General features: G+C 39.0%; 1 protein-coding gene across 1 annotated transcript in view; it reads right to left on the bottom strand.

Annotated features, from left to right (window-relative positions):
- Positions 1-9,603: 9,603 nt before the first annotated feature.
- LOC112904387 overlaps positions 9,604-22,921 on the bottom strand; it is a 24,903-nt gene continuing 11,585 nt past the window's right edge. Inside the window, exons 3-5 of the mRNA XM_025974265.1 lie at positions 9,904-10,019; positions 9,709-9,842; positions 9,604-9,641 (exon numbers count right to left, since the gene is read on the bottom strand). Coding sequence (XP_025830050.1) covers positions 9,604-9,641; positions 9,709-9,842; positions 9,904-10,019 — 288 coding nt within the window. The remainder of the gene's footprint in view (positions 9,642-9,708; positions 9,843-9,903; positions 10,020-22,921) is intronic.

Genomic DNA, 22,921 nt, shown 5'->3' with positions numbered 1-22,921 from the left:
AACCAGTATAATACCTTATGTTTTATGACATATAAATAATTTTTCCGCTTCCTGAAGGTGTATTTGAATTGGTAAATGACTTTATTCCATCGATATTGATAAAATTCAGATAATGGAAAATATTGCTACATATTCGAAATTGATGCACATTATCCAAGTACACTACATAAAAAACATAAGGCTTTAGTATTGATTCCAAAACATTTAGTTCCTCCAATACCTAAACCATTAACAGCAATCTTTGATAAATAAAAGTATATCATTCACCATAAAACTTTTGTCGGTTAAAAAAGTATGTTGACCTGAATACGAACTTAAGAAAGCTAGCAAACATGAATTTGAAAAAAACTTTTGCGAACTAATTAATAAGTTAATAACGCAGTTTTTGATAAAACAATAGAACATGTACGAAAATGTAAAGCTACAAAATTAGTAACAAAATGGTCAGGAAGATATGGAGCTAATTCTTATATATCTCAACTAATTTTCACAGTTGTATTGTTTTTGTGGTTAATATGACAACTGTCGAGATAAATTGGTTAATAAAATTCGATAAGCCAATTTACGTAGGGTATTTGGTACTGGATATTTCAAAAACTGTATTACATGACTTTTTTTACAATTATATTACAAAAAAAATCTCATTATGCTAAACTACTTTGCACTTATACAGGCTCACTTATTTACCAATTCTTTGTAGACTACCCGGTGCACATTAACTCGCGTCCAAGTTAGGTAGTTCCTTAGAGACACACACTAACTCCCGTCCAAAATTTCTTGCCTGCTAATAATGAATTTGCAATGAAGATGCATTTTCTTATAAACAGACAGAGTGCTTATTAGAAACATATTTTACAAAATCTAGCGTATTTATTTTATTTTCCGAGTATTCTTTAATTTTTCCTGAAATAAATTTAAACGCCATTTCAACTACATCCCTCACAGTTCGTTTTTTTCTTATTTTAGGACACTGTTGATTTTCAAGTATGTGTCCATTTACCTATCATTTAAAACCTTCAGAAATGTAACAATGTGTGGGCGAGGGATTCCAAAGTATGCGTTAAACTACTCGTGATAAGACTTGCATGTGTTTGTTGTACGTGCTAAAAATGCTGTATCAGGTGCTTATAAGGTACGATGAAAACTAGCGTTTTCGTTTATAACGCATTATAAGATACTCAAGAAATTGTACTGCAAATTTTGTAGCGCTTATATATCCCTAACTACTACTAACTCTTTTCCACGTTGACTTAAAGTAACTGTTAGATTGCGTATGAATGTCAAAACTCGAATTTAGTTAATGACACTCAACTTTTCTTGTTGGAGGATAAAAACACGTTGGATATTAAATCTTAACAAATACATTTAAAATACGAAGACTTTGACTCAAAGGTACAAAACTATGATAATGGTAAGGATAGCTATAAAGTATGTTAACTGTTGAACAACTTAAATCGTAGCCATACAAATACTAGATGTTACTTAATAACTACAAAAATGTAGAAGGGGTGGATAAATCAGAGCGTCAAGCGACCCTGGTTGTTAGAACTGTCCCCTTGGAGGTAGCAGGCGGTATCATAAAAATTTATATTCAGGAATTTCGAAAGTAAGAGACAAATTCTAGGTATACAGATTCCTTTGAAAATAAATTATTGAAACGTACAAAATAATTATGATGAAACGAAATAAATAACTAAATGAACGTTACTTAAATATCATTAAATCTAATGGTAAATAAGACGATGATTGACGAATACTAAAAATAATATGTATAACAATTAAATTCTACTTAACAGTAACACTTAAGGACATTTTACTTTATCTTGATTTCTTGCTGTTCTCGTACGTAATATGTAACTGTTAAATAAGCCAATTTTACTAATCAACTTTTGTCAATATACCGGTATATGGGGTAGTCGGGGTAGTTGTTAAACACAACAACAATTTCATTGGACTGCATAATTGCCTACAGTTACTACTGTGACAGAGGTAGCCATAAGAAATTTACATGTTATTTAAGAAATAAAAATACATCATCCAGTATTAAAAATACCTACTCTGTATATGCCCTCAAATAAATCTTTTCGGAGTAATAAAGTAATTAAGTGAAGTTATCGTTATTTTGCTTGGATGGGAGTTAACGCAGGCGATTAAGTATCACATGTGGTGAAAATAGTAAATCAACTTCGTCATCTATGCTATGTATTTCCAGGATAGCTTAATAAAGTTCTTATTGTTTTCCCGGTCTTCTCAGTTTTCACTGATTAACATTGAGAAAGTGAAGACGGGCTAATGCCAAAGGACTTCACTCACATCTTTTGGGATATCAATGGAAACTAATTTCTTGCCTGATGATGATCGGTGATTATTAAAAACTCTTCTATATTAACCTGTTGTGTTTTCTGAAAAGGGGGCTATGTCAGTACTGTTAAGAAATCTGCACATTATTCCGCATGTATCAAGGATTACTAATTTCTGTAGACTTATGTATGTAAACTTATGCAGTTTCAATTCGACTAGGCTAGCGTGTAAAGTTTTAGATATAACGCTTATTGATGGTAGGGGATAGGGTGGCAAGATACTTAAATTTTAAAGGGCAGTAATATAAAAAATTTCATAGTGAAACAATCATATTTATTTTTCAATTAACAACTCATTATTATTATCCTAATATTTGGTGTCATTAGGAACTTTTGGTAATACATTTAAGAAAAAAAAAATAAAATAAAAAAAGGTGTTTTGTGCCGTCTTGCCTCATGGTGTTGGTAAGGTGGGGTACCCCTTTGAGGTAAGATGGGAATGATCACAGAGAGGGATAATTATTTGAGCTGGCAGAACTCGCAAACATGGGTGGCTTCATCATCATCGGCTATTTCTGCGCTATTATGAGCCCATCTTCCCAAAAATAGGCGTGATATCCACCCTTCAATGGAAACGGAATATACTTCCTCACAATACATACATGGTGTGTCCTTCTCTTCTTCACTTTCATCTCCAGATGATGAGACTTCGTCATTTTGCTGATTTCGCTGATCGCCTATTCTTCTTTGACTTTTTATTTTGAGCTTTTGTTGTAGTGTTCTTTTGTTTTCTTAATTCATCTTTTATGTTTCTTCTTTTTATTTTCTCTAGTTTTTTCTGTTCAGCATCTTTTTTTTTCTGGGCGTTGACTTCTAATTCTTGTTTGTAGGGAGACGACGTGATAATTGCTGTTTGTGAAGTCTCTGGTTCTTGACAAACAGGGTTTTCAGCTGGTTCTAATGAGTACGTCTGTTGGTTGGATTTATTTTATTCTGCTTGTGATGTCTCCGATTGCTCCTTAGTTTGATACGGTGCTGATGTCTGATTAACTAGCCTGGGACTGCAGTGGGAACACCCTGGCAAGGAGTCATCAACAGCGTCTCTGCTAAAAGTCGCAGCACATTCAGCTGTTTGTGCAGCTACTATAGCTGAAGTTTGGGCAGTAGTAACATTGCTTATATCTTGAAATACTTCTCGGTTTGTGGAAGTTTGACCGTCATTTAACTGGATCTCGGTTGTCAAAGAAGGGGCAAAATCTGTTTCGGAAAACACGTTTGGATTATGGGGTCAAATCCCACATTGACGAAATCTGTTTACTGCTGTAGACATAGTGGCTGCTTGAACAAAAACATTTCCAAATACTTCAGCGACTTGGCGGATAGCAGGGTTAGAACGCAACCAGGCTGTAACGGCTTGTAGGCTAATATACAAAGCTTATTTTCTTAGGGCACTGAAAAAACAGGCAGCCCAGGACCCAATTGTACTTTAATTGGTATGGGTAAGTTTTCATCAGATGTTTCGTTTAATACTGGGCGAGCGGTCTTAACATTTCTCTCTGATGTTGTTTGTGGCACATCAAATTGTTTAGCTGCCGTATGGATTCTTCGGACCACGGCTCTCTGTCAGTCGTGCGTTTGTAGTCACGAACCATTCTAAAATGGTAAACTATAATAAGTTCACAAAAACAAATTAATTTTTACGGAAAACAAACGAGAACAAAATTATTCTCATTGGGGGCAAGATGGGGTACCCCGTTACCCCATCTCGCCTGCATAGGAAGCACAATGCTTACTTTATTATAGGTTAGTTTTAGTGTCAATCATAGTAACACCTCACCAGCTAACGTTATTTAACAAACCACAGTCACGTATCAAACCAGAAGAAAATATGATAAACAATTTGCAGTAAAACACATTTTTTTAATTGTTTACGACACTGTGCACTTGTGAACCACTAACCATCGGGCAACTGACAAGTATCATGGCGACGCGTCGAACGATGAATGAACGAGCGTGATTGGTCAATTTGAACTGTGAATTTCGCTGGGTACCCCGTCTTACCTCCTTCCCCACTATTATTATAGGAATAATTCAAACTGTGTTCTGATTCCACACCGAATAAATATATTTTTGAATTTTCTCAATTTTGTTTTGTTTAAGATTTTCAGTGTTTGGTATAGCAACATCTATTAGATAGATTGTTTTAGTTTCCTTGATGGTCAGTGTGATGTCAGGTCTGTTATGATTAACTGTTTTGTCTGTAATTATGTCTCTATCCCAATAAAGCTTGGCTAAGTGGTTTTCTAATACATTTCGTGATTTGTATTTATGGTACGGCTCTATTTGATCTCAGTTTATGGATCCCTCAGTTTCTGAGAATATATTTCCTTTCTTTAACCACATTAGAAGCTTCTTTATGTGTATGTTTCTGTTATTGTTGGTTCGGGTATTTTCCATGAAGCACTATTGATTTCCATATTTCAATTTTGGATTTTATTTTCATAATTTTCTCCTTAGGATTAAAATCAGCTTCATTGAAGTATAGTGATGCATCAGAGGTTGAAATTGTGCAGATTGAATTATGTAGTGGACTCAACAGTTCTTGCTCGAAAATATGATCACAAATTAATAACCTGCTTATAATGTAGATTTTTAATATGAATTATTCCTCTTCGTCCTAATTTAAACCTATCAACAGCAGAGTGTATGTAATGCATGTCGTATTTGTTGCACTTAGTTCTAGTTAGATCATTGAGTGACTAAATCAGTATCAGACCAACGAATTATTTCGAAGGAGTAAGTGAGTACCGGTATAGCATATGTTAATAGATTTGACTGTGTTTCTACCTGATAGATGTATTGAAGTAGAATCGCTCCAACCCCCAATGGCGTCGCGCACCAGGTCAGTTGTGACCAAGTAGACCTAAGGTGACTCCTTTTCCACAATGAAAGGCTCCGTGTCGCCCTGACAACTTCTCTCAATGATCTTGCCAAACACCTTTTCGACATCATAAATGCGAAGGAACACATCGGCCTCACGCAACGAGCCTTCACTAACCAACTTGTGGCGGGCTCTTCCCCCACAGAGCTGGACTTCTCCCTCGAGCGACAGGATCGGATAAGTCACGATCACCAAAACCACACGCTATTCATACCTTGCCAAATTATGTGTGAGCGCTTACAGGCTCGCTTGTAGTGGTGGAATGTAGTCATACCCGCGTAGCAAAAAGGGAAGGAGAAGAACTGGAAGACCGTCTTCTTCTGGACCGCTCAGGAGGGGTCAAAAGGACCAGCGGCTCGCTGGGAGGAGGCCCAACGTCGGTGCATAGGGTAGGGCTAAGCCTTGCCCGTTTGTCATTTAGTAGTACCCGTGTTGATGGCGTTTTGTTAAAATAAAATGTTGCCGGGGAACTTAAGACGGGCGCGATAATGCTGCTCTTTTATTTATAAGAAGTGCTTGAATCAGTAGGAGGAGGTTGTCTTTTCTAGTGGTCGGTTCCGGATCTGATAGTCTGACCCGTAATTGACACCGCCTGTTTGTATGAAACCCCCTTTACGGATTGAGCGTCGAGGCGAGTAGGATATTTTCCAAAAGGGGAGCTTTGATTCAAGTTCTTCCTTATACTGGGCGGGATGTGCCCGCACGCACGACAGGAAGGGATGGGATACCTACACAGCGCTCTCGATCCCTTCTTCTGCAATCTCGCAGATACATTTTTAATGAAGGCTTTAGTGGGTATGACTTCCCACACTTATCGCAGACCTATCTGGCTTGGTCCATTTTGGCAGAGCCCTGGGAGACGGGCTTAGATCTCCTGTCTGGATTAGGCACCGAAAATGTAGATTGTGACCTTTTGTGTATTGCCCCTGTAGAGGGGACAGGTCCGAGAACATTTGCACAATCATCGACATGAGTTCCTGTCTAACATGCTGCTGGCGTACCCGTATCAGCAGCAAGATCCGAGGTTTTACTTTACACCTAGCCACATGACATTGGGGGATATCCCAAACCCAGCGTCGCCATCGAGGAGGCCCCTGCCGACACTTAAGCCGACTTGTTTTTTTTTTTTTCGGTTGTGCCTTTAACCCAGGCAGCAGGGTCCGGGGTGGAGTCAGAGGGGGGCATCTATTACTCGGGTTCATATATAAGGATTTGGGGAGGAAAGGCGTTTAACCGATACTGGTGCGGCGCGTCACAGAACTGCATGGTGGTATAAGTCCTGAAGGAAGTGTTTGCACCAGGCGCCACGCCAGTTAAGTGTATCCGCTGCCACGTGAACCTCTTGGTTTCGTGGCCCTTGTTTTAGGTGTTCTACAACAGCTGGTGTGTTGTACTTGCAAATTTTGGTTTTGTGGGTTTCCATGAAGACTATACTGTCTGTGACTTTCCGACAGTCTATAACGATAGTTCTAAAGCCCATGGTGCCTACAATATCAGGTTTACGCGGTCCGGCGGGTGCGGCGATGACAGGTTCCAGGGTGGTCTTGTATCCCTGTTCTCTCAGCTTGCGGTCGATGTATTTGACAACCGCATTATGACGATCGTTTCTGGGCTCATGGGTCCTGTAGCATCGCTGGAGTATGTGATTAAGCGTCCCCTGATTATCACAGCCGGCTCTGCACGTTCGGTCTTTAAGAGGTCTACCGCGAGCCGTACAGCTGCGGGATGGCAGAGCATTAATTCTTAATCGGATTGAATTGATAAAGTCTCAGCCGGACAATAGGAGAGTTGGTTCACGGTCCTAACGTTGGGTCTCGGGGCATGTATATGCCTCTCGAAGGCCGGCACCGTCCACGGAGCGATGTAGCTTGCCTCTCCACATGGATGCTATGTCGGAGAGGGTCTTTATCTGTTTGTCATTGATGTTAAGGCGTTGCTCCGCGGCGACGAGTTCGGTTGCAAGGAAGGTGTTTGCAACAGTCACATTTTCCAGCGAAGGAAGTTTGAGACACATGAGCTTATTCCTTCTCAGGCAGGAAGCAGCCCACCTCATGGAAGGGACGCCTAGCCCACTATCCGAAACGTCGACATGAATGTAGGCATTCGGGATGTCATTGGGGAGATTTAGGCATCTGCGAACGGCTGCCCGGATCAATCGCTCTGTCTTCTTGAGACAGCGTAGTTGAATGCGACCGAGACAACATTTGTGATAAAGGCGCGGCAAAAGCACAGTACGAAGCGCATGCAAACGTTACTGTGGCTTCAGCGGCGCCCTCGTCAGTCGCAGTAGCGCAGGTTCTATCTCCTCGTGAGCGTGGAATAGTGCGCGTCCGACGCTCGTAAATGTTACACCTAAATACCTCCATTCCTCGCCAAGCGCAAGATAGGGTATCTTGTTTTTGCCAACTGAAAAAGTTCTCATTTCCAATACGTTCATCTTCTGCTTCGGCTGGCCCTTAATGGAAATGGTCTTCCACTTAGCCGCATTTGAGTTCAAACTAACGGATCTAAGGTAAGTATTTGCAGAGTCTGCAAACTGTTGGGTGTGGACGCTGCTAGAAGTAGATCGTCTGCAAAGGTCAGTGCATTTATCATTGCCGAGCCAATTTCAGATCCAATATGGACAGGAAGGGAACGAAGGAGACGGTCAATAACGATGTTAAAAATCAGTGGCGATAATGGATCACCCTGTCTGACTCCGCGATTTGGGATAATGGGTCGGGATGTCCACTCCGGTGTGATTATGGTGGTAGAGGATTACTAATTGTAGTCCATTATGTATTGGACAAACTCTATTGTAAACCCATAATCGGAGAGCACCTGGGAGATGGCCTGATGAGAGACGGAGTCGAAGGCCTTACTTACGTCAAGGATGGCGACGTAACAAGATCTATAACGTTCTTTATTAGACCTTAATAGCATGTCGACGGTTGTCGTGTTGTCGGCACATCCGTCGACAGGATGGAAGGCTCGCTGTCTCTCATCGAATACAAAGGTGAAAAGTATTATTTTAGCTAGAATGGAACGCCAAAAAGGTTCCATCACCTGACGAGGTGGGAATGTGTAGTCGACAAGTCCATCCAAAATTGATTTAATACATCTCCCCTGGTGCTTTCTCCAATTAGCCTGTGTACTCTAGCGTACTCTAGGGGCCGCTGCTTTTGTCGAGTGAGGGGCTTCTCCGGTTCCTCCGCCGTAGGACGTTGTTTAGCGGGATGAGGCGTCGGCAATATTTCCTTGAGATAGGACAGCCGAATAAAGATGTCCTCCTTGTCGATCGCTTTGGCTTGTCGGACAATGTCCAAGAACTCATGAGACCGGAAAGAGTCTCCTTTGGGGTGGAAGATGGCCAATATACAGTCAATAAAGCCACTCACTCTCAGGAATCACCGGTGCTTCGACTCCGCCAGTAGAGGGCTTCGGATCAGCATTGTCCTGTCTGAGTGGGGCCCTTGTAGTTGGTTTCAGGCTCAATCTCCTTGTAGTTTGTGGACTGACTGATATGACGATCGGGTGTGGCCGGACAGCTAGTGCGTTCAAGAAGGCTGCCACGACGTCTTGATAAGGTTGTTTTTGGCGCCCCTTCTTGATGGCGTCGAATGTTCTATTGGGGAAGTGTTTAACAAGTTCCTGGTTTATAAACCGTACTTCACAGTGTCAAGATCTCTGCTTCCTTGTGCGCCAATATCGTCACCTCTTTGTCCGTCCATCTTGTCCTTACATTGACCCGAAACATCTAAATGGGCTGGATGTTTCGCACGGATGTGGACGCCCAGGCCGGTTTTTGTCGTGAAGGATGTGTCGCATTGGGTACAGGCATACGGAAGGGGGGGGTTGTTGTTGGTCGCCCGAGCCAAAGGGCCCGGGCTTAGTGGTCATCCGAGGCTTGTTCTTTAAGTTAGGGCCAACAACTGACGGCTGGGGGTGGAAACCCACCCTACCCATTAGCAACCACACCCTCAGCAAGACAAGTCTGTTGCCCGCCTGGACTCACGAGGAGAGAGTCTGTGTGGCATTTTTATGGCTCCCCCGAAAGAGAATCATAGTTACTCTCACCGTTTACCCGCGCTTTCTTCAATTTCTTCACGTTGACATTCAGGACACTGGGTGGAAATCACATTGTGTCAATACCCTCTGGGGTCATAGCAATGTTTTAATTAGACATTCAGATTCTCCTAGTCCGTATCATTTCTGAGTGGACCATTAAATGGCGGCCGAAGGGGACAACCGGCCACGACGCGAGCTGCAGATCGACGCTTACAGCAAAGAATTTCCGCGGGTGGCCAAGACACGGGACCGACTTCGGGTCCGACAGGGGCACGAAGCTCGCGCCATCATCTCGCCCAGACCCGGCACGTCAGCCTAGACCCGCTTCCCGACCAAGCCGGACACGTCCCGATCTACAGAGCCAATCCAATTTATTGACTTCTCTTACCCACAATATTCTATCGACTAGAGGCTCTTAACCTTGGAGAGCGGCTCCGGATATGGGTACGAACTGACGCGACACCCGCACATGGCCCTCTCCCGGATTTTCAAGATCCGAGGGAAAGATGCGGACACCGCCGCAACTGCGGTGCTCTTCACGTTCCAAAGCTCTTCTAGAATGTTCAATGTTCAAGTTCTTGCACAGACGGGCTCACGCCCAATTCCTGCACTCACCGCCAAGACTCCTCGTCAGACCTTCGTGATGTGATCGATAGGGGCGCGTTGCTCCTGCCGCTGACGGCAGCGTATAAGCCCGACGCTACAGCGCCATCTAATTTCAGGGCTAGTAACTTCGGCAGGTGGGTGGTTACACACCTTGGCGGATTCAGACTTCCGTGGCCACCGAACGGAAACAATACAATTTATTAAAAGAAAATGTTTGCAATGGTGCCGCTACCCCACCCGAAGGTACTACAGCGACGGTCAATAACAATACAAAATTCTCATCTTCTTTCTTCTCATCTGACTTGACATTACTAATTAACCTAACTTAAACTAGTTAAAACCTAACTGGCTGGTTCACAAAGAATTTCCTGGTTTAATCTCCTGCCGGTAACTGCAAATGCCTGGCTGAATATGTGAAGATTCGAAAAATTTTGGCAGTTGTTGTAGAACAAACAAAATAGCTCAAACCCCAACGCCAAAACACGACACTGTAGTGGTCCGACGAACTTTTCGGTAACAAGGGACTAAAATGAACGAAATCTAAAAGGGAACTAATCCTAATTTATACAAATAATTGTGAAGGTTTAGTGAACATGGCTCAATGACAACAAGGTTGATGTTCAATGGACCTTAACAATCATAAAAGTAATTAAACTAGAATAAATAGCGGAGATCCAGGGATAGAACCGTTGTCATTGTTCAATAAAATTTGTTTATTTTTATAAATGTATAAACTTTCAAAACTATTTAGTAAACAATTATTTCTAACTTCCCTAACTATTTTAAGAATATTAATATTATGTTCTTCACTAAGAATATGTTGGGAAACATTAGATTTTTCCTCTACCAAACCGGGCATGAGCTAAATGCTCCCTAAATCTAGTTTTGATTGAGCGTCTAGTTTGTCCAATATATTTTTTACTACAGTCATTACAGTTGATTTCATATATCCCCAACTTTTCCAAAAAAGAAATTTTATCCTTAGGGTTACCAAGGAGAGTTTAAATGGAGTTACCATTTGAACTGTAAGCAATCCGTAACCAAGTTTTCGAAAAATACCCTCGAGTCCTCGAGTAAATCTGGGCTCGTATGGCATAGTAATAAACTTGGTCTTCTTAGTATCTGTTTGAAAAGTCGTAGATCTTGAAACAAACTTCCTAAATTTAATCGTATTAATTAATTTATCAATAATGTTACCATTGTAACCATTGTCTTTCTCAATTTTCTAAATTGTACAGAGTTCCTTATGATATCTACTTTTACTGAGAGGGAAGCTAAGCAATCTATGTACAAGGAAATTAAAACTAGCCATTTATGTTGAACACAATGATTAGAGTGGTTGGGTATAGATCTAGAGGTATTAGTGGGTTTTCTGTAGATGTCGAATTCTAAAGAATTCCCATTTCTTACAACCAACGTATCTAAAAATTGTAACTTGCCATCATTTTCCATTTTAACAGTAAATTTAATCGAAGGGAAACGTGAATGTAAATTCGAATAATAAAATATACATACTTAAAATGACCTCGAATAAAAAATGGCGCGACAATTTTGAATTGGGATAGTCCGGCTGCAAGCAATCTACAGATAATAGTACCAATCGCTGTAACAACAAACACGAACGGGTTATGAAAAAATGCGGAATAAAAAGAGCGAGGGCCGCAAATGACGAAAAATATTGTTCCCAAATTATTATATTGTACGAGCGTTTCGTTCGAGTGAAAGCTTATCACTTTCCCAAAGCCAAGTTGTTTTGGTGCTTCTCCATATCCACCGCGCTTGTTTTGCTTGAGCGGGGTGAGACGAATGGGGGTGCGTCGAAAGTTATCACGTCGAGTCCCGGCGCATTACGCGGATTCATGCTACTAACGGGGCATTCTATTTCCGCGTCATCATCATAAGCTCATCAGTCCTAAGAATGGTTGGACACGTACCTCCACTCTTTCCTATCCTGAGCTAATCTTCGCATTTCCCTAAAACTGGAATAACCCCCATCCTTAACTATTTGCGAGCAATAATCTAATCCAGATCTACGTCTACCCTTTCTAACTCCCGTTTCTGCCTCTAATATGTCTTTGGCTAGACCTTCATGCCTGTGAAGATGTACTCCTAACCTATCTCGCCTATTTCTTATTGACATCCATAGAGACTCTAATAACTCTTCATTTCTTATCTTCTCTATCCACGGTATCCTCATCATTCGCCCATAACACCACATTTCGCGTAGGTAATATTTAAAAAAAAAACATCGTACTCGAGTACATTGTTCGCGGCCGCGCGAACTCTTCCGTAATTATCGTTTTTTAAATTTGGATCGTTCGACGTAAAGAAAGAATTTAGAATAAATTCGGCCGTATCTGTAATACTTTTAGTGAAAATACCGTCGGGAAGTTTTAAAATTTGTAAACTACTTCGATTTGAATTTTTTCTGCGAATTACTTTATTAGCGGCTCTCCAAGGACCTTTTTCTCAATTTAAGCCTACAAAAATCTTTAAATTTGTCGCCTCTTATTTTAACAAAAAGAGCTTGATATTTGCGAAATGTGCGGTTGTATTCAGCCCGTTTATTTACTCTAATCGCGTCGTTTTTTTCACATTGAAAGGAGCGGCAAAGTCTCTGCGATTCTAATCTTTGTTCAGTAACTTCGTTAGTCTACCACGGTACACTATTCGTAAAAGATCTTTTAGGCGGCATTGACTCCTCGCAAGCTTCTACTATGCAGTCATTTTGAAAATTTGCGCGTTCTGAAATATTATTTTCGTCAATTAGTGCTATATTTCCTATGCTATCCCTAAAACTGTCCGAAAAAATTTGCTTTTTTATTACAAAATCTATGGTCAACGATATTGGTTTCGTTTTTATCAAACGAAATTTGTCACAATATTAATTTATGGTCGGAAAGTGTTTCTTCTTCCGACAAATGCCAATTTTTTTTTAAATTTAATGCATTAAAATTTGCTATAGTTAAATCAACAAAACTTGACCCGGGATGTCCAACAAAGCTGGGTTCGACATTATTATTTGATATGACAAAGTTATTATTTTCAAAAGTTTCAGAAATATTATTACCTCTATTGTCATTTGTTAGACTGCCCCAAACATAATTTCTCGCATTAAAATCACCCGCCATAACAATATGTTTTGTTTGTTCGAGTTCTGATAAAACAATCAATAAGTCGGAGAAACTTTTTCTCGTTGATGTTCGGCCACGCGGGTGGCAAATAGACATTAACAAGAACTATCTTTATCGTATTTACGGCAATTTCAACTACAATTATATTATCGCAAGTAACACTTTTTAAAAATAAACAAGAAATGTTTGATTTATTTACAATAATTTAGATTCATAAATTACCGAATTATTTTTAAAAAAACCAACAATTTTCAATCTATTGACCGTAGGTTCTCGTACAAAATAAATATCTAGTTTTTTATCTAAAATAACCTTTAACAGATTGCTAGTAGCCGCCTTGCCCTTACCTAAATTAATTTGACCGAAATTTAAAACGAAATCTGCGTCGGGGTTATTTTTATGGGTTTTAATTTCCATAAAAATTTATATTTGCTAAAATGGAATTTTTTATTCTATTCATTGTCGGGCAAGACTGTCTCTTGGCGTCGTGATCTGTACTAACAGGCGCGTGTTTTTTGTCCTTATTGGACCTTTTGTATCCCAGTAAGCGATGCTTAGAGATCTACGCTTATCTGCATACCACTTATTTAAAACAACCGAATTTCCGAATATATTTTAGTAACATGAAATTTTACACTAATTAATTATCAACTACTTAAATTAAATACTTTAAGCCTTTGAGGATACTTCGTAAATAAATAATGAACGTTTCAACTTTATTATCACTGTGTTAATGGTTTAATAAGAAAATTGTAAAAATAACAAAACGAACGTGACCGAAAAGACAGCACATGGGGGGAATATGGCTCGAGGGTAGTACTACACATGTATATATATTCAAAAAATCAATAATGGGTTGTCGAATCCTTCGCTGTGGGGTCTACAGATGGCGGTTCCATACCAATTCTTCCTACACTTTCCTCCTCTGTACTTCACGGTGGGTCCTCCAGCGGAGTACAGGACTGATTTGATGGTATGGGATTCTTTCTAGGTCGTCCTCTTTTCTTCTTAGGTGCTAACGGAGTCGGTACGTTTTGGGACCATTTTTTATTCTTAGAACCCTGGAATTCCGTCAGATCGGAAACATGATATCTACCGATTATGTCATTAGGACCCAACAATGAACCTATTTCGTAGCTTGTAGGAGTTACCACCTTAGTAACTACGTAGGGACCATCTCTTTTCGGGGCCAACTTCGCAGAAATCCCTTTCTGCGCGTTACTCAGTGCATGACTTATGAAGTATTTGTTGTCCTACTTGAAGGGTAACTGGACGGCGGCTTTGGTCTTCATACTCCTTTCGTTTATCTTGCTCATGAATCAGTTACTTTCCATTGACGGATGGCCATTTCTAAGTCCTTGAGAAAAGGAGTAATGGTAGGTACGAAATTATCGGAGTCTAACACTTGGCGAAAATCGTAAAGAGTATCATGAGGTGCTCGCAACTATCTACCAAACGTCAAATAAGCTGGGGTGTATCCAGTTGAAATCGAATGCTTGCTATGTGAGTATTTCATAGATGATGGAGGTTTTGAGACAAGATAGATAATTGGGTTTTAAGGTCTCTGTTCTTTCGTTCGACTGCGTTGCTTTCGGGGTGGTAAGTAGGAAATAGGGTACTGTTGATTCCAAAACAAAAAGTAACCTTCTGCATAATGTCGCTAATGAACTGTACTCCATTATCAGAAATCATCTTCCTTGGAGTGTCAAATCTGAGAATAATGTCATTGATAAGTGCCTTAGCACACGCTTCAGCACAAGCAATCTCTAATGCAAACAGTTCCACCCATTTAGAAGATGCGTCTTCTATAATTAGTATCCATCTTGGGGAGTTGTCGGTAATGGACAAAACAGATCGATAGCAATAACTTCAAAGCGCTGTAATGGGGCTGGAGCCTGAAGGAATCCTGCTGGCTTTAAGTTGATGGCTTTATAGCGTTGGCACTCTACACAGTTCTTTATGTGGTCAGTAACAAATCGACGCATACCAACAAAATAGTACTTATCAGCGATTTTTTGTAAGGTTCTGTATATACCATAGTGTCCCCCGTTAGCAGAGTGATGGACATTTCGTAGTATGTCTTCACGGAGATCTGCTGGAATTACCAACTGCGGTTTCTCACAATCACTTCCTATACCACGAGCAAGTTTGTTGAAAGCTTTGGATGTGTTTCTTGCATCGCGGCGGTTTCATGTCTTTAATTGCGGCGATTTTATCCGGATCCGTTTCTATACCCGCAGGGGTAAAAACATGTCCAAGATATTTAACAGATTCTCGAAAAAACGAACATTTGTCGCGTCGGGCTCGTAAACTGCACTGTCGAAGTCTTTCAAACACGCACGTTAAGTCATCAATATGTTTATCGAATGTTTCACATAATACGAGAATGTCATCCAGATAAGCAAAGATTAACCGATAGGATATGGGTGTGTTGCAATTGGAGGATGATTGTTGGTGTCAATTCGATGCTTAATCAGAGGAGTAGGGCCTCCCCCTTGCTCAAATATGTCAGCATTTTCGGTTAATAGTTGATCGACCAATTGGTGTTCTTCCTTCAATTGAGCACCTTCATCGGCGCGTAATATAGATATTGAACACTTGTATGGAAAATGCACTTCAGGATTATGATAAAAGTACCAATATCTTTGAGGAATATTTAAAACGATTCCCGCAGATTCAAGGAAGTCACATCCCAATAAAGTGTTATTCTCCGTAAGATGGGGTAATGCCGTAAATCTTTTTGAACCTATTTCGATGTTTACCTCTGTCGTCGAAACGTTCACAGTGTGACGCTTACCATCAGCGTAGGACAAAGTAGCAATAGAGCTATCAAATTCGTAGCCTAAATTCTGTAAAATTCCACACAGTTTTGCACCAGCGATACTAGCCTGTGCACCCGAATCTGCGTACCCTGCACCGTGAATTCCATCAATGGTAATTGGCAGTAAGGGCCTAGTACTGGTGTTCCCTTGAAGCGACGTCTCACAATAACTCAAACAGTTTGTTCGTAAAGCATTTGGGGATGAAGTACCGCTTTTGTTTTAGCAAGTTGGGCTTCTAGACTTAGTGACTCCAGATGCGCCACACCCATAACAAGTGAATCGAGTTTTACTTGTAGCAACCTGATCAGAATTATTTGATTCTGGAGACTTCTCTTTTTTCTTCAATTTTTGACAATCACGAACATGACCAAAGTTTTTACAATACGCGCACCTGGCCGTGGACCATTGAGTGGCTTCGGCTTTTTTGACCAAATCTTTTCTGTCCGAATTATGCTTTAATTCGACTCCCGTCTTTTGCTACGACCGTTCAACTTCACGCGCTTGCTTAAAAGTAGTTATGTCACTTCGTATAAGTCTTTTTCGAATTCTACGCGAAATCAGTCGGAATACAACATCGATCTGTGCTTCTATGGGAAAATCATACGGTAACTGGGACATTAACGCACGCACATGACAAATAAAACTTTCGGTTGTTTCTGTGGTATTCTGTTCTCTTGAAAACATTTCTCGAAATACCAGAAAAGGAGGAAGTTTTCTCGAAAACGTATCACGAAATGCTTCATCCCAGGAATTTATTGTATTCTTTACATCAATCCACCAAGTACTTGCATGATCTTCTAAAAGCATCGAAATACCTCGTCGAGCGTTATCATCAGATACATTACATACGTCTTTATATGTTAGGACGTTGTCTAAAAATGCATCAAAAGCAGAAGAATCGAAACTATTAAAACATGCCGTACATTTAGCAAAACTACCCACGTTTTGTGACGAACTACCACCTTGTTACATTGGTCGTGGGCGATGGTATCGCTGACGATGGTGTCGCAGAACGAAGCTGCTCCAATAAATCCGTATTCGCTTGTAGAGTTGACTCACGAACTGTAGCGAGTAATAGGTTAAATTGCTCATTGGACATCATTATTCCACTCGGAGGTGACGCACTTTGAGTATTTGGGCCTGTTTGTCTTGGTCGCGGTATTTTACACTGATGAGTGTTAAAGTTCTACAAATACCGGAAAATATTATCGGTTTGGCAACACTGTAAACCGAATTTCGCTAAAATCGATACGGAGTACTTTGCACTGGAAAATTATGCTAAACTTCGCAACACTAAAGGTCTGTAAATATATTTAAACAAGTTTGCACTGCTACTAGAAAGTGTTCATTGAAATAACACACGGCAAATGTATCATATTGCTATTCACGAGTAACAATTATGTTTTCACGCACAATTATTCGGGCCAAACGTTCGGCTGCCAGTTTAAGCCTTTGTTGAGGATACTTTGTGAATAAATAATGAACGTTTCAACTCTATTATCACTATATTAATAGTTTAATAAGAAAATTGTAAAAATAACAAAACGAACGTGAACAAAAGGACAGCACATCGCGGGAATATGGCGCGAGAGTACTACTAGACAAGTATATATATATATTAAAAAAATCAATAATGGGTTGTCGAATCCTTCGCCGTGGGGTCTACAGATGGCGGTTCCATACCAATTCCTCCTACAGTACTATATTAAAAGAATGAATCAGTGAATAGGATAATTTATAAAATGAATAAGAAAAAAAATGAATTAGTCGAAACGACTTGGCTGGGAGTCTTTACCGTTTTCCATTAAAAACGCGCTACTTTGGCTTGTATAGGGACACTTAAAATTACGTCACAAGTACCGTTAGAGTAGCTGCAAGGGTAGTTGTGCTATATGATTTTTCTTTTTTATTGCACCAAAAGCTAAAAGTATGAGCGTCCTTCCTTAGCCCCTTGACGATGAGTAAAGTAAAAATACATACAAATAAAATTATACGAAATAAACTCACAATTAAATAAACTAAAACATTGGATAACAACAGACCGAACACAAACTACACACTAAGTAGTTTTTGACTTGCAGTCCTTAAACCTGTGTTTACTACCACATTTACCGCAAATATGATCTTTGATCTCACAATTTTTTGATAAGTGCACAAAGTCGTAACATTGAAAGGGCTGTAGTGCTTTAACTATCCCTAATGTTACGATATTCAAAAACTGCTAGCTGCCTAAAATCCGCTTTAAATTTATTAACGTCATTTGTTCGGTTTTATCAACGACGTTTACAAAAACTATAGTTAGTTATAAAATTTTATTTTAGTTTCAGAATTTGTCATTTTTAAGTTATTCATAGTCCTGTTTGACCATTTGGGTCATTTTACAACTCGATTCGCAACCCTCTTCTGGCTTTACCAAATTAAGGTAGTTTTATTGGTTCTTTAAATCTGTTATGTAACAAATACATTATATACTCATCAGTAAATAATGTATCCACCTTCTGGCTATTTACTTCAACATTTATATAAACACTTAATTCAGTCAAACAGCAGTCAGTCAGCTCAAATCATTCGTTATATTTTCAACCCATTCAAGTCCTTGTACATTTTTTATTTAATATTTGCATTGTATATATTTCTTCGCTCAATTAATTTTATTTATTTGGTTGGTTAAGTAGTTCCACGATAGTTTTACTTTTCACTTAGTTTGTAAATATTCCGTTTTTGTGCTAATGAATTAAATTTTTTAAAACCATTGAGAGTGTATTCATTAAACAATGTGGTACAGTAGTACATAAGGAAAGGCAGTACAATCGACGTTTGCTTTTTCTACATCATTACCGTAAAAACTATACCAAATCGTTATGACCTAAAGTTGGTTCGTGAATATCGTCCGCGTTTAAATCTTTGTTTATATTCTATCTATAGTACTTCGTGGCAACCGTTTTTTAATGTCCTTGACCGCGACATCGTCTTTCGCTTTAATTAGCAACGAATGTTTAACCTTTTTAACCTCTTCCTTCCCAGCGCAATGGACTACTAAAACACCTGATTTCGTTGCCCTGACATTTTTGACCGCGATATTACTTTTAATCCGGGTCTACTGAGCGCATAACAACTTTCCTAACATATTCTACGTCTAAAATAATTCGAAGTGGTCTGTATTCTGTCGAAACTGTCAGACGCAGATCGCGATTTGGATCTTTTTGGATCCCATCAGCGCGTCGCAGGCAGCTGCGACAGAACACAGACCAACTTTTACCTGCTGTCTTAACAGTGCGTTTTAGAAAATACTACAAATGGCGCAGTAAACGCCATCTATAGCACGATGCTACATTTTAGGATTACCTATGCTCCAACAAGGTCCATTTGTGTGGATATCTACTTGCTGAAAACGAATCCCGGCGTAGTCAACCTCAACGTGATAGGCACGTTAGCTTAATCTAATAAAATAATTCGAAGTGGCCTGTTCTGTTCTGTCGGAGCTGCTTGCGACGCACTGATGAGATCCAAAAAGATCGAAATCGCGATCCGCGTCTGGCAGTTTCGACAGAATACAGACCACTTCGAATTATTTTATTCGATTAAGTTAACGTGCCTATCACGTTGAGGCTGGCTACGCCGGTATTCGTTTTCAGCAAGTAGATATCCACACAAGTGGACCTTGTTAGAGCATACGTAATCCTAAAATGTAGCATCGTGCTACAGATGGCGTTTACTACGCAATTTGTTATATTTTCTAAAACGCACTATTAAGACAACAGGTAAAAGTTGGTCTATGTTCTGTCGGAGCTGCCTGCGACGCGCTGATGGGATCCAAAAAGATCGAAATCGCGATCCGCGTGTGACAGTTTCGACAGAATACAGACCACTTCGAATTATTTTAGACGTAGAATATGTTAGGAAAGTTGTTATGCGCTCAGTAGACCCGGATTAAAAATAATATCGCGGTCAAAAATGTCAGGGCAACGAAATCAGGTGTTTTAGTAGTCCATTGCGCTGGGAAGGAAGAGGTTAAAAAAGTTAAACATTCATTGCTAATTAAAGCGAAAGACGATGTCGCGGTCAAGGACATTAAAAAACGGTTGCCACGAATTACTATAGATAGAATATAAACAAAGATTTAAACGCGGATGATATTCACGAAACAACTTTAGGTCATAACGGTTTGATATAGTTTTTACGGTAATGATGTAGAAAAGGCAAACGTCGATTGTACTGCCTTTCCTTATGTACTACTGTACCACATTTTTTAATGAATACACTCTTAATGGTTTTAAAAAATTTAATTCATTAGCACAAAAACGGAATATTTACAAACTAAGTAAAAAGTAAAACTATCGTGGAACTACTTAACTAACCAAATAAATAAAATTAATTGAGCGAAGAAATATATACAATGAAAATATTAAATGAAAAAATATACGTTTTGCGGTGCAACTAGTCACTTCCATAGCGGTACCGCGCTCGCTCGCGTAATCAACACTACTGACCGAATTCGTGCGTACTCGCTCGCGTTAGCATTCACTCGACTCTATAGGCGTGGAACTACTCTGGCTCTCGGACATCGCATAACCGATCGGTTCGACTACTCGATGCGATGGGAACTGAGACAATACAATTTATTAATTGAAATATTTACATACTGCCGCTGCTCCACCTTTCGGTACTACAACGGCGGTCTTTCGAAATAATTTATGTACAAAAATAAATATATGCGCTATTTTAATTATAAGAATAAAATTAAAAAATAAACTAATTAACTCGATACAACTACAATCCATACTTTTTCCCCTATGTCTGCTCTTTCGCAGAAGAAGGACACCTGAACCTTCAAAAGTAACTTTATTGTTTATGTTACATAAGAATTTATTGGCGAGCAGAGAGAGAGAGGAGAGCCTGCATAAATTATACTTACACTGAGTTAAGATGCTCCGGTTAGAATACGCAAAACGATATTTTTAAGTGATTGGAACTAATTTATTGAAAAATACAATGCAAATAAATTTATATTACGAATGTCTTGCAGATTCGTATCGGAGCACCAGATGAAACTAAAATATCGAATATAAAAGTGTATAGAAGAAAAAGAAAATGTACCTACAATGAGAATTATGTATCACAGCAATATTTCGTTAATTCAATAAAATTAAAATAAAATTAACAAAGGTATTTCATATACTGTACTACTGCTTTCGTTTTAGCGCCGAAGTATCGCCCTAAGTATACAAAAGTATTTAAATCAAATAAAGACAGGAATTGAATACATATATACAAAATAAATACTCTGAGTTAGTGCTATTTGCGAACGTATCATTTGCGAACAAATGAGATTTAGTGCCACTTACGAACAGCAATAAGTAGCCTTGGGTTGACCTAAAAACGAATTCGCTTTTATCGTTAACTTCGCGAAGGAAAATAAAAAAACTAACTATAGGAAAGAACAGGACATGCATGAAAATATAGCGCTAGAAAGAAGAGCGGTGGTTCTACGATAAAAATTAATAAAAATAAAAAAAAAGATGATTGCACGAAGAAAGTAATAAGATGAAGCCAAAAAAAAAAGAAAATAGAGAAAAAGAAAGGGATTAAGTGGGAAACTATAACCAAACAGCGGGAATAAAAAACAAGAGTAAAGTAGAATATAAATACATTAGTGAATTAAAAATAGAAGATAAAAGTTGTTATTGTAGGTATGTTTGGTTGTAGCACGGGGTAGTTCAGGTAGCCGGCAAGGTAATGAACGTAACTACGTCACGGGAAAACCTGTAGTTATAGTGTTCCAAGAATAAATTTCGTAGCTAGTAGGTACAATCCACAACAATTTTACATTGCAAACGCTGGCTGAACTCTACGAAACAGATCAAAGTAATGTACAGTTAAAACGTACGATGTTCGAGTGGAGTTTTAAAAAACACTTTGTTTACTTAATTCTTAATTACTACACACAATGATGGCAAAATGAACAAGTAACAGGTTTCAGCTCTAAAGTACACTGTCACTGTTAATGAGATGTATAAGCTTATATACTAATTAGAAGTGTCATGGCCGGTGGTATGATCCATAAGTAGGGGCAAAGGTCGCTAGATGTAACTGTACTACAGTATTGTACACCTTAAAAGGTCTACATAAAAGTCCGTGATGGTATGTGTCTATCTCTTAGGGATAATCCACAATAACCATTTTATCTCTTACCTTTATACGTTAAATAATGGCTTATTTACGAACCGATTTTAAGCAATACAGCATTAATCCTTATCCAATGAAGTACCTTAAATACATTGTGCATTAAATATAGATCAATATGATCCTTTACAGCATGTAATTTGAATGAATATTTTCGAAGATATTACAGATTTAAAATGCAGACGCGGACGTAGCGGTTGCGGCGGTACCTATGGCAGTTTACAACTAGCAGCAATCGCACACGTTTACCGGAGCTCTCTAACGAGGAAAATAACAATTATTACCCGTACGAAGCCGGGACTGGGCGCTAGTAACAAATAAATTGTTATTTTCAAAAATTTCTAAAATGTTTCTTCCTATATTGTCATTTATTGGACTATTAATTTTTCGCATTAAAATCTCCTGTAACTACAACAGGCTTCGTTCGGTCAAGTTGAGAGATAACGTGTCGTTGACTGTAGGTTCCTGTACAAAACAAATATCCAATTTTTTATCGAAAATAACTTTCAAAAGATTGCTAGTAGCTGCCTTGCCCTTTCCTAAATTAATTTGACCAAAATTTAAAACAAAGTCCGCGTCGGGGGTTCTTTTGTAGATATTAAGATCCATAAAAGTCGATGTTTGAAGGAATAGAATTTTTTATCCTATTCACTTTTCGCGTCGTGGTTGGTGTTTGGTGTCGCATGCCTGCTATTTTTATTAGAACAAACGCAGACTACGCAAGAGGTCTTTTTCTCTTTCTTTTATACAATATCTGACATATTAATCAAACTGTTATTTTTTTACGGAAATCCTAACCGTTTAACAAAAAAATTATTATTTTTACATGTTTATATGTATATTTGATTTTTTATATTTATTTACTCAGAGATATACATACATATGTAT

This window comes from Agrilus planipennis, unplaced genomic scaffold (genome assembly GCF_000699045.2).
Source record: "Agrilus planipennis isolate EAB-ADULT unplaced genomic scaffold, Apla_2.0 scaffold46, whole genome shotgun sequence".
Taxonomy (NCBI): domain Eukaryota; kingdom Metazoa; phylum Arthropoda; class Insecta; order Coleoptera; family Buprestidae; genus Agrilus; species Agrilus planipennis.
The sequence above is the reverse complement of the archived record's forward strand: the minus strand, read 5'-3'. Positions and strand labels throughout refer to the sequence as shown.